This window comes from Capricornis sumatraensis, chromosome 3, assembly GCF_032405125.1.
Source record: "Capricornis sumatraensis isolate serow.1 chromosome 3, serow.2, whole genome shotgun sequence".
Classification (NCBI taxonomy): Eukaryota; Metazoa; Chordata; class Mammalia; order Artiodactyla; family Bovidae; genus Capricornis; species Capricornis sumatraensis.
Genome location: NC_091071.1, coordinates 35,621,149 through 35,634,356, shown reverse-complemented (window position 1 = coordinate 35,634,356; position 13,208 = coordinate 35,621,149). Strand labels below are relative to the sequence as shown.

Below are 13,208 nucleotides of genomic sequence, written 5' to 3'. Positions count from 1 at the left end.
TCGTGTGGTTCTGTGAAGAGTTTTGTGAGTTCATCTGTGGGTCTGGCCTTTAGCAAGTGTTAGTAGCTGTTTACTGTGTGTTTCATCATATAGTAAAATCTCATCTATCTGATCATGGAGTCCAAGAGGATGGAATTATGCCAACCACAATCGCCACTTTTAACGATTCCAGTTATCACTGCCTGAACTTTGAGACACGTGAGGTCCAGAGTCTCTCATCACTGATGTCCTCATTAAATTTCTCTTAAAATAGACATCCTTCCGAAGCAGCAGCTCTCACAGGGTCAAGGACTGGCTCTCATCTTTCCTCCGTAACAGAATTACTATGGCATTCTGAGTTTATCTGATGATATAATCAATAAACATCTCAGCGTGTACCTGGGGCCAGGTCATCCTCTGGGTACTAGAGACACAGTCTGGACAAAGATAAAGTCCTCAGGACACCTCAAGAGAGAGCTCGATAAGGAGAGTGCAATCATATGAAATGGTAGGAAGGAGATGGTAGGTGAAGAGGGAAGAAGGAGGGGTATGGTGGTGGCTGTGCTGGCATCAAGAAATATGGGGTAAAATTGAGAGGAAAAACCTTTGAAGGAGGAGGTGATGTTGGAACCAAGGATTAGATTAGGGAGTCAACGTTTAGAGACTGGACAAAGGCGAGAGTCTTTATCACTAAGACGCGGTGGTCAGAGGAGGCTGGAGGAAATGAGGTCTGTCAGTCTCAGTGAAGATTTAGGTCAATAAATTCATTTCTGGCAATCAAGCCAGGACAATATCCCCATCATTTTTTTTTCCTTTCAAAAATGTACATCTCTCTCCAAGTTCTTGCCAGTTCTTTCCACACATCCTCCTCAGACCTGTAATGGCCTGGAAACTTCTGGCTAATTTGGATTTGACTAAAACTTTTGTACCATGACGTTATGTAAAGAGATTCAATTATGGTGCGCAATGTTTTGTGAGTAACTGCCGCCCATAAAAAGTTAATTAATCAGGGCTGTGTCAATTTCCTTGTGCCATGTCAATTTGCTGCCAGGTAATTAATCACTAATCACCCACCAAACAGCAGGCGGGGGTGGGGGGTGCATCCTCGAGCCATTTATTGTCTTTCTCCAAATAAATGGCACGTGCAGCCAGCAAGAAACACATCTTGCCTTTCATAATATTTTTATCGACACTTTTGCAAGTTGTAATAGACTGCACCAACAAGCAGCTGCAGTTCAATGGAATATGAATATTAAAGAAACAAATGAGCGGAGATTTATAGGACATTGCGTTTCTGTTATGTCAGTTTTGAGATTAAACCAAGCAAATGAACAGTGAAAAATTACTCTTCCATGTGGAGAATGGTGATTAGACTTGTACATTAATTAGAAATTTTTGTTTTCCTATTCAATGCATTTCAAATGAGGATGTCCTGTAAGAAACTGTTTGTCCAAAACGTAGATTTATTCACTTCTAAACAGCAGTGTTTAATATCAACATGCATTTTAAAATGAAACAAGAGCCGATCCCAAATGTGAGTTTCAGGGATGAATAGACGTGCGTATGAAAACCAGAGAGTCCAACAAATTAAGTGGCCATTTTGGTCTTTTTGTCAATGACTGCCTGAATGCAAGACTCCCTTCTTACTCCTAAACCTGGAAATGACTGAATTTTAACAAAATTGAAAGCCTTTCCATTTTTATTTTGACCTAGAACCAAATATGATCCATCATATTAAGTTTTCCATTTAGTCTTATTTAAAGACAGTGACCTCACTGTGTATACATTCTGTGTTACAAACCAATTTGATGTGTCTTTCTTTGAGATCTGTCCTGCAAATTGCGCAAACATTTTTTTTGCCATGTGGAAAAAAAGTCATCAGGTTTTTATGTGGGCTTTTTTGGAGGATGCATTGTGATGTTTATCACACAGTGCTCTGCCTGTGAAATTGAGCTATCGCTGGTTGTTTATTTCACCTCGGTATGTTACCTATTATGCCACTTCTTAATTTATGGTCCAGCTCATGGAACGGGAGTTCCCTCGAGGGGAATCCTGCAGAACCATGAACCTGCTGTTGAAACCACATCTGTACCCCCAGAATTGTGTAAGTGAATATTTCCTACCGTAAATTACCCGCGGAACAATTCAACCCCCAAATGAGCATGAAGATCTCTGTCTTAAAACATTTCAGGGGTGGGGGAGGAGGAAGGTGGCATTCACACAGCAAAGAAAAGGAAGAAGAGACAAAGAGAGAGCTTCCCCCACCCCCATCCATCCTAAACAGCACACCTTTTCCGGGCATCTGGCAACTTCATGCAAATTCAAACCCATGCACAAATGCAAAGAATAATTGCCCGTTAAAGCAGTTGTATATTTTTATGGTTTTGATGCAGTCTGCCCCCCTGTCGGGTTTTGCATCTGCTGTTCTTCCATTTCTCCCAGAGCTCTAAAACTTTAATATGCAGTTTATAACCCTCAAGTATTTTCCACGGGTTTTGTTGTGTTCCTTCTCTTGGGATTTCCGGGCTTGCTGAGATGATCTCATTTGTGTTTATTTTCGAAGGTAAGCACCACATTCGTAAAAGAGACAGAGGGAAGGGATCATGCGTTCGTCACTGTAAATACATTGAACTCCGAGCTCCTCGGAGGTGGGAGGTGGGGGCCTCTGTCTTGCGGGGGAGACAGGCAATAAGCAGTTGACACTTTGGTAAATGGCCCATTTGTCTGGTTGATACACCCACACATCTTCCCTTTAAAAATGTTGATTTGCCTTGATACTTGAGCACATCACAGCATGCCTCTGGTTACGTGCCTGAAGTTTCCGTTTCATTGAGTTCAGCGGTGGAGAACTCCTTATTCCTGAGAGCTGAGACGGTTGCTCTGCTAACCTCGTCCCTCTCTGCTCTGGATATAAATCTAGCTGAAGGTTGGGAGTGGGTGGGCTGTGGATGTCGAGGTGTCAACGAGATGTGCAGTTGGCATTTGCTCCAGAAGCTCAGGCCCTGTTTTCTTGGAGAGAAACTCATTTTTAGCTTATGAGCTAAATCCAATTTTCATTGCAGTGATACCAGATTTTTCACTTTGATTCATGCTGGAGCAGGTTAAAGAGGGAACGTTTCCAGTATAATGAACCTGTGCTTTTTTTCCCCCTCCCTTGTCTCCCTCATGCCAAGAACTAAGGATTTATTTGGTACCCACGAAGCAGCCTGAATACTTTCCATTGTTTGCCATTGATGGTCTGTTTACATGCTTATTAACTTGAAGTTCAACTAGGAAAAAAAAAATCAAACTCCAGCATTGGAGTTCAGAAATGCCTCTAATTTGGTGTCTTTGCTTTCAAACATTGTTCTTTAATTAACAAAGAGGCATTTACAAATATTGGACAGGGTGACAGGTGAATGACTTTTATTAGCATCGATTTACTCTGTTTCGGTAGTGAAGAGGACATTGTGCGTTTCCCCTTGGCCTTTTGCATTGGATTTATTAAACACGTATTGCCCACTTCCTGCGTCCAAACTCCTGAACTGGGGTATTGATAGATGACATAACTTTCAACAAAAGAGACAAGTCATGCTGCAATGTAAACACATAATTAAGATGTCTTCTTGTTACGAAACCCAAGTTCATGTGACCAAAGTACAGTGAGACCAAACAGTACCTAAATGTCAGGAAAGGTGCAGGAAAGGTTTATTGGCCTGCAGGGCAATGCAAGGAGAAGGCGTGACTCAGAACACCCCGAATTCTCTGAAGTGCTTCAGCAAAGCATTTGTAAAGGCAAGGTGAGGGAGGTGCTTGGTCGGTTGTTGCAAGCTTCTTGATGTCAGAATCCTTTGTTCTTGTAACTCTCCATGTAGGTCTGATCACTATATTCCTGCAAACCTCCAACAAGACAGATGTTATTCTCTGTTTTGCAACTTTTTATCTCCATATGAATGGAAAAGTGTTATACCCTTAAAAATGAGAGCCTTGAGAACGGGCAATCCCATGTATTTTAGGCTATAGGCAACATATAGGAAAGTCTGATGGCTCAGCAGGTAAGAGAATCTGCTTGCAATGCAGGAAACACAGGATTTGAGTTCGATCCCTGGGTCTGGAAGATCCCCTGGAGGAGGAAATGGCAACCCATTCCAGTATTCTTGCCTGGGAAATCCCAAGGACAGAGAGAAGCCTGGTGGGCGGCAGCTCATGGAGTCACAAAGAGTCAGACACAACTGAGTGACTTAGCGCAGCACATTACATTATTTTCACAGGGTTCAAGGATAAAGCCATTTTGGTTTTGTTTAACCTATATCCTAATCACCTAAGTATACGCTTCACATATGCAGTTAACCATGCTCTATAAGCCAGCAGACCCGGTAGGCAAGTAAAAATAAATAGATCAGCTCCTACCATCCCACCAGAGACTAAAGGAAGCTTGACAAACAGTTGTGGTATTTTGCCCTTGAATTTGACCATTTGTCTTAGTTGCAAGACAAGAGAGTCACACTGTCCTGAGCCAGCCATAGGGATATCCTCTCATGGAGACAGGAAGAAACACAGAAGGCACAGCTGTCAGTCAGGCAAGGCAGGGATTATAAGGATTGCTATTTTCCAGTGTTCCTTGTTGCGCACATTCATTGCATAAAGACTGAGATTTGCTGGGTTGCTAGGGAGCTCCATGTGGGGCTGTGTGCAAGAAGGAACACAACCAAATACCTTTTACTGACCAGATGGGTACCACCTGTCTGGGGATGGGGGGAGTTTGAGCTCAACTTATCTGAGAACAAGAAACCAATCTCCAAACCCTAATGCTGTGCAGCAATAAAGCTGGATTTAAGTGAATGAGGATGGGCAATAATTCCCAGTGTAGAGCATTTACCCAAATCATCTCCCTTTTCATCAGAATCACACATATTCCAAGACTGGTTGCTATTTTTGGGTCAGGATAGCATCTTCTGAGTATGGGTGTAGCAGTTTTTATAAAGATGATTGAGATCTGATGTATTATTTGCACACTGTTTCTGCAAATCTTGGGCAGCATGCTTTTTATAAAGGACAGGGTTATGGTCCTTTTGAAGGAGACTAACATGGGTTCATCATCAAAGCTTGTCCAGGCATGGTATTAGGTAGCTGACACCTTGCTGTGCTAGGCAATTTCCTAAATCGAAGAGCAGAACAGATGAAAAACACTGCCCGCATGGAGCTTGCGTTTTAGCTATGGTGAGAGTATTTTTTTCCCTTCATATCTGTGATCCAAGTTTACTTGATTACTAGTACGCCCAGGAAGATTTGGGGTAGGCTTCTTCGGAAGGAGATTACAAAATAAAAGGGAGGGAGGAAGGAATGGGTGCCTAATCCATTCTGTGTACCTTGACACCGACTTCAATCTCAGAGAGTTTTGGATGAAATAGAAAAGAATAGCTTTGTTGCTTTGCAGGCAAAGAGGGCCACAACGGGGTACTGCCCTCAAAACTGTGTGTCCTGACCCAGAGGGGGTGGTGAGGAGTTTTATGGTAATGGTTCAAAGAGGAGGAAAGCCTGACTAGCTCCTGGACATCCTTCTGACTGGTTGGTGGTGAAGCAAGTGGAAGTCAGCATCACCTTCTGTTTCCAACTGGTCTGGGGTCTGTGTGCTGGTGGGCAGCATGCAGTTAACTTCTCCCACCTGGTGGGGGTTTCAGAATCTGCAAAACAACTCAAGGATATTATTATGTGTATCCCTTAAGGAGGAGCCGAGACCCTACCCCGAAAGGCTGCACTGCTGTTTCTTGGCTGCTGCGGCTTGTCTCTGCATCCCCTCCCTTCCCTAATTAGCAACTGTTTGAACCTGCCTGTTGGAACTCAGGGAAAGTCTTGGAGGCTGAATGAAGCCGATTTCCTGTAATCAAGGAACGGGAAACACAGAAAGGCTTTTGTGCCCAGGAGCCCCACTGGGTCCTGTTTGGTTTCAGGAATGAGGGAGGGAGGGAGAGAAGAGGGGAAGAGAAGGGAATATTCATCAATGACAGTGATTAACTAGAGACTTCATGAAGAGACCCCTTGGCCAGCTCTAGACGGCAACAAGAAGGGATAGCTGAGCAGGCATCCATCTGGGAGACTTACATGCCTGCTCCTGTAACAGGAAGCTCCTGTTACAATTTGTTGTGGTTGTTCAGTCGCTAAGTCATGTCCGACTCTTTGCAACCCCATGGACTGCAGGCTCCCCTGTCCTTCACTGTCTCCTGGAGTTTGCTCAAATTCATTCCTGAATATTCATTGGAAGGACTGATGCTGAAGCTGAAGCTCCAACCATTTGGCCACCTGATGTGAAGAACTGACTCATTAGAAAAGGCCTTGATGCTGGGAAAGATTGAAGGCAGGAGAAGGGGACAACAGAGGATGAGATGGTTGGATGGCATCACTGACTCGATGGACATGAGTTTCAGCAAGCTCCGGGAGAAGGTGAAGGACCGAGAAGCCTGGCATGCTGCAGTCCATGGGGTCGCAGAGAGTCAGACATGACTGAGTGACTGAACAATGACAACATGTCCATTGAGTTGGTGATGCCATCCAACCATTTCACCCTCCGCTGCCCCCTTCTCCTTTTGCCTTCAATTTTTCCCTGCATCAGGATCTTTTCCATTGAGTCAGCTCTTCGCATCAGGTGGCTCCTTATCTTACCTGAGGGCACTTGGCCTCCCAGGAAGTTGATGTGCCGTCCTTCCCTTGCTCCTTTAACATCCAGAATCTCTTTAATGCGCCCTGCTTGGAGCAGCCCAAAGAGCTTGGTATGAAGACCTGCAAATCCCTTATCCTGCACTGAGAAGGCTATTTTCTCCCTGCAGCAAAGGGGGTACACAGCGGCATCCTGGCTTTCCCCTTCTAGCAGCTTGCACTCCCCTCGCTCTACTGCCGAGCTTCTGTTTCATGTTCTATCTCAACATCTAAATCCTCCAAGAATTATTGTAAAACCTGCTTGTCGCTGAGAGGGATCTTGTCTGGCTCACTCCGTGCCGCAGCCAACGATAATGAATGGGTCAGCATAATTACTGCGTTTCCTCACACAGGCAACCAGCTGCTCTGCCAGATTGTGAATTTTTCATTTGCTTTATTTCAAAATCCAGGGTATTCCTCTGCAAACTTAATATTTGAACTGTGGCAAGATCAAAGGCTTGCTCTCTCCTTTTCTCCCCAGTGTTGAAACCAACATCTCCTATCTCACAACTCCTGGCCTTTTAGGATATTAGGATTGCCCTGCTTCCCCCGTTGAGGTTGATACCTCTTCGCAATTTCAAGAATAGTAGTTGGGCTTCCCAGATGGCACACTGGTAAAGAATCCACCTGTCAGTGCAAGAAACGCAGGAGACACGGGTTCTGTCTCTGGGTTGGGAAGATCCCCTGGAGGAGGAAATGGCAGCCCACCCCAGTATTCTTGCCTGGAGAATCCCATGGACAGAGGAGCCTGGAGGGCTACAGTCCATGGGGTCGCAAAGAGTCACACTCAGCTGAGCACAGCTGAAACGCCAGCTAAGAAACATGGATACTGAGGGGCTGGCAAGCTGAGAGTTAAGTACTGCTATATGATTTGTCTTGACTGACAATTTTTTTTTAAAAGGTTAAGAAATAACCTGGATGGTCTTCTGGGTCATAAAGGACATAAATAGAGAGAGAAAATCATTCTGGCTTGGTTCTACCATCCTAGCATTTTACTAGCATCATCAGAGAAGGATATGGTAGAATCCAAGAAACAGGCTGGCTGTTGGCTATTCAAGAACACATGAAGAATTCCAGATGGTAGTCAGTCTGTCTTCAACTTCCAGTTCAAGAGTTTTAGTCCAGTCTGTGCAATCCCATGAATATAGGATTGGGAATAACTGCTGTGGGAAATCCCACTTCCTTTCCTCCCCAGCCTCCTGCCACCGACATGCAGCTACAAACCTACTGTCCAAGAACTCTGGGAGTAAGGGGAGCTGATGGAGTGCAGGGCTTCTACTCTTTTTATTTTTTTCTTTTTATTGAAGTGTTGATTTACAATATTGTGGTAATTTATGCTGTACAGCGGAGTTATTCAGTTACACACACTCTTTTTCATATATTGTACAGATATATTTTTCTCTTTCCTTTTATTTTTTTAAACTATGAAAGCATGATAACACAATTACAAGAAACTTGGAAAATACAGAAAATTACATATAGTTCCACTATATGCTACGATTATTTTTAAAGTAGATAAATTAATATTTTTAATTGGAGTTTCCATATCAAACTCAAAAATTGATAGAATGAATAGACAAAAGAGTAGAAGGATACAGTAGACCTGAAAAGTACCATGAACCAATTCAACATAATGAAGCTTTATACAATTTTCACGCAACAGCAGGATACAAATTCTATTCAAGTTCCCATAGACTCTAAACTAGGAGACACTGGAACATATCCAGGGACATAAAACAAGGTGCAAAAAAATTTCATGGTCTAAAGTAATTGGAGTCCTACAGAGTCTGTTTTCTGATATTCTTTTTTAATTTTTTTTTCCATTATGACTTATCCCAGGATACTGAATATAGCTCCCCGTGTTATACAGTAGGACCTTGGTGTTTATTCATTCCGTATATAAAACCTTACATCTCCTAACTCCCACCTCCCTGTCCATCCCTTTCTGAACCCCTTCCCCCTGGGCAACCACCTGTCTGAGGAGGGCTTCCGCTCTTGAACATGATTGCGAGGAGGAAGGCTGTTTGGATGTAGATGGAGGCAACTTTAAGATAATACGACACACAACACCCTGTGAGAGGTTAGGAATTCGGCAAAATACATGCTCTGGGAGAGGGCAGCTTGGATGTGTTGCCTTGCCTCTGGGAAAGAGCCTCCTGGGCTGAGGCCTCTCTGAGCCTTTATCTTCCTATCAGACTAAGAGAAGCTGGGTCCTTCCCAGCCTTGCACGTTGCTACCAATACTGTCTAAAATCCCAAGAGAGACGGAACAGGGGAGACAGGGCTATGGACACGAGGAAACCCATCCTGGTTCTTGTTCATTCCACTGTCTCCCTCTCTAACAGGAGATACGTCAAGCTCCTGTTAGGTAAACAGGGTGGAAGGAGAGAAAGCATCAAGGAGAGAATGGATAGTCCATCAGTCATTTGGTTGGACCACATCCCAGGGCTTTATTCACTGGTCTTTAAGTCATCCAGAATCAACTGTGCCCAATATCTAGAACCTACTGTGGACAAAATCAGGGGGCTTCTGCTCACACTGTGGGGGAATGCACGGGGAAATGCAAGGATGAATGGGATACGATGGGGGCCCTCAAGAAGCTGGCTGATGAGTAGAAGAGGTAAACGTAATGAATAAGTTATTTTCTTCTCCAGACCAGTAGCCAGAGGCTGGGTATTCTCTGAACTAGAGTTCCTGGAGAAATGAAGTCCGGGGTTGCTGCATTAATGGTGTTAATGCACTTCCCAGGTGGCGCTAGTGAGAAAGAGCTCTCCTGCCAATGCAGGAGACATAAGAGATGTGGGTTTGATCCTTGGGTTGGGAAGACCCCCCTGTAGAAGGAAATAGCAACTACTCCAGTATTTCTGCCTGGGAAGTCCCATGGACGGAGGAGCCTGGTAGGCTATAGTTGAAAAGGGTCAGACACAGCTGAAGCGACTTGGCACGCATGCGCACACTTCCCTTACCTTAGGACTTTCTGAGCCTCTAATATATTAATAGATCTCCTGGGACAGTGGCCTTCCAAATGTATTTTCCTAAAAGAGCATCCCCTCCGTGGGATTCACTGCGGGTAACAGTGCCTGCTGAGAGTGGGACGGGACAGGCATGACCAGTACGGTGACAGCCTGCGATTCAGGGTCTAGAAAGAGCAATAAGGCGGGGTAATGTCATCAGGGTTTCATGGACCTGATGCATTAGGATTTGCAGACATCCTGGGAGGAAGGGCATCCCAGGCAGAGGAAGCTGTGTTAATTATCATGGGTCTTGAGCATCAGGCTTACTTTCCCTCCTGACTCTTGACCAAGTCACTTGGTTCAGAGAATTTCCACACCACCACCCCTGGGAGGATAACCCTGCCCACACTTTCTCTTTCAGAGTTGAGTCCTCATACTTCTCTGTGGTTATGGTTGTTGTATAAATGGTTTTATAAGCTACGTATATGGATAGGGGGCTGATGGGATCTTAGTAGTGATTTGTCCATAGGAGCATGAGGGGTCTGTACACATCTGATGCATACACTTGTCTATAGGTACAGTGCATTTCAATTAAAACATTTTAACCAGCAATATAGGTTCATAAGTTCTCCCCCTGTGACTCAGCAGTAAAGAATCCACCTGCCAATGCAAGAGCTGCAGGAGACTCGGGTTCTATCCCTCAATTGGGAAGATCCCCTGGAGAAGGAAATGGCACCTATTCCAGTATTCTTGTGTGGGCAATCACACGGACAGAGGAGCCTGGTAGGCTACAGTCCATGGGGTCACAAAAGAGTCAGACATGACTTATCAACTGAACAAGAAGCAACCTTAGGTACCTAAAGGAAAATATGGGAAAAAAGATAAAACCGAATGGAGAAAAGCTATGAGTAGACAAGTAACATTTTCTCATGAATTTTAGCCTCACAGATAACTACAAACACATTGAAGTATGTATGTATTTGTGTATCTAATTATATACATATGCACATATATATAAATAGGCATGTATACATATTCCCATACACACACACACATACATGTGATATGCACACTAACACCCACGAATACTTTATATACACACATATACATAATAGGGCTTTCCTTGTGGCTCAGCTGGTAAAGAATCCGCCTGCAATGCAGGAGACCTCAGTTTGATCCCGGGGTTGGGAAGATCCCCTGGAGAAGGGAATGGCTACCCTCTCCAGTATTCTGGCCTGGAGAATTCCATGGACTGTATAGTCCACAGGGTCACAAAGAGCCGGACACAACTGAGCGACTTTCACTTCACTATACGTGTACACATACTCATGTGTATGTGTACGTATACACCTATGCATATTGCATGCTCATCCACATACGTATCATGCACAATACCTATATTGGCCAGGTATGCATGTTAATAGATGATAGGCAGATGTGAGAACCCAGTACACACACATCTTGCAGTCTCCCTTTTTAAAAAGTTAAGTTTATGCAGTGAGCATTTCCCCTATTAGAATCCTTTGTGGATGTTTGTCCTCGATATTCGTCCCAGGGATCACTGACTGCGTTAGCCCATCCTCTGTGGAATCGTACCTTGGTCTCCTTCCTCCAGCCTGCCTTTAGAAGTCTGATTCCTGGAAGGAAGGGGTGTGGGTGTCCGGCCCTGGCCTACGGGGAGCAGGGTCCTGGGTGTGTGTGTTGAAGGGGGACAGTTCCCCCACAGGCAGGCTCGATCTGAACCTTGTGTTCTCTCCTCTCGCCCACAGTGCCCGGCTTCCCGTATCCAGCCGCCACGGCAGCGGCCGCCTACCGAGGGGCGCACCTGCGTGGCCGTGGCCGCACCGTGTACAACACCTTTCGGGCCGCAGCGCCCCCGCCCCCGATCCCGGCCTACGGCGGGTAAGTGGGGAGCCCCCCACCGCGGGCGGGCCTCCTGCCCCAGCACGCCAGCCCTCGCCCCAATCCCTGCGTGCGATGGAGTGCATGCCCGCCTTGACCGCCCCTCCGGAACCGCCCAGCATGCAGCCTGCCCGCTTGCAGTATAGCACCTTGCAGAGTCTTGAAAAATGAGTGTAATTTGTCTTGTCATGGTTGGTGCCTTTAAGCATTCTACATGTCACATGTTGTTATGGAAATTCTCTTTGAGACTGAATGCTGGAGAACAGAGAAATGGTTACAGCCCAAGACGTCTTTCTGATGATTGCAAACATCTGGTGATTAAGGAGGTTGGATCACATACGCCCCTTGAGTCTCTCTGTTGGGGGGACGGGGAGGGTTTAAGACGGAAAAATCACCAGGGTGGCCTTGTCCCCCTCCCCAAAGATATCCTGTGCTTCAAGGTGTATGAACTTTTGGCCCAGAAGAGAAAATTAGGTGAGGAGGTGTACTCTTGAAGCTCAAAGAAATTGGAATTGACTCATTGCGTGGGATTTTTCCAAAATGGTTTTGCTTTCCTTTTTCCCTCTTTGAGGAGAATTTGTTTGCAGATTAATTTGTTCCCCATGGCCCGTGTGGTCTTTCTCTGCATGGACTTTGCTGTTGCCAAGTGAATCTCAAGGAATAGTGGTGAATACTATTTAAAAAAAAAATAGTACTGGTATAATGGGCTGCAGTTTCGAAGTGCTACCCTTTCTGCTTTGCTATTAGAAATCTTCCTGGTACATTCTGGGTCCCTGGTGTGCTGTTAGGAATCCTTCTAGAATATTAGAATATTCTGGCCCCCTGGAGTCGGGAGGGAAGTCCCTCAAGCAGTAGTCCTCACAGGACACTGGGAAAGTCTGGAGACCTTTTTGGTTGTTGTGATAGCATCTACTGGGTGGAGGCTGGGGATGCTGCTAGAAATCTTACAAAGCACAGGATGGCCCCCCGTCCAGCCCCCCAACACAAAGAGTTGCCAGGATCCAAATGTGGCTTCCCCAGTGGCTCAGTGGTAAAGAACCTGCCTGCCAATGCAGGAGACTCAGGTTTGATCCCGGGGTCAGAAAGAGCCCCTGGAGGAGGGCATGGCAACCCACTCCAGGATTTTTGCCTGGAAAATCCCACAGAGGAGCCTGGAGGGCTACAATCCGTGCGATCACAAAGAGCTGGACACAACTGAAATGACTGAGGGCACACACACACAAGGAAAACTCAGCGATACCCAGCACAGTCTGGCACAAGCCTTCTCTGGCCAAGGACTGGCTTTCTGGTCTCCAGAAAGAATCTAGTTATATTCAGGACTGTGTGAAAGGGTTAAATGCATTTTCTATAGCTCTTCAGCTTCCCTGTCTTTTAGAAAACCGGAATAAGCCTAGATCATGTCTATTATGTTGATGACAAAGGGAGACGCTCTCTGTTCATTATTTATTCATATCTCACCCATTCCAGAGTAGAGCATTTGAAGTGTTTTAAAAACAAATGCATAGAAATAAAGTTAAGGCTATTAAGAAATGAGACTCTATGAAATCATCAGGAAGGGGAAATAAAAGCAGAGAAATAAGACAGTGTCCATCATTTCTTAAATAATCATTAGACTTAGATGAATTCTGAGCTTCTACTGCAAAAAAGTTGTGTTTTTTTTGTTTTTTGGTTTTTTTTACTGAAAAGGTGGAGGATGATAGCA

The 13,208-nt window shown here is 45.0% G+C and overlaps 1 protein-coding gene across 10 annotated transcripts in view; it reads left to right on the top strand.

The window, feature by feature from the left end:
• The window catches only part of RBFOX1 (RNA binding fox-1 homolog 1), a 431,904-nt gene that overhangs the window by 356,611 nt on the left and 62,085 nt on the right, over positions 1 to 13,208 (top strand). For all 10 annotated transcript variants that reach the window (XM_068967487.1, XM_068967484.1, XM_068967480.1 and 7 more), the window contains one exon: positions 11,374 to 11,506. In XM_068967487.1, the coding sequence (XP_068823588.1) occupies positions 11,374 to 11,506 (133 nt within the window). The remainder of the gene's footprint in view (positions 1 to 11,373; positions 11,507 to 13,208) is intronic.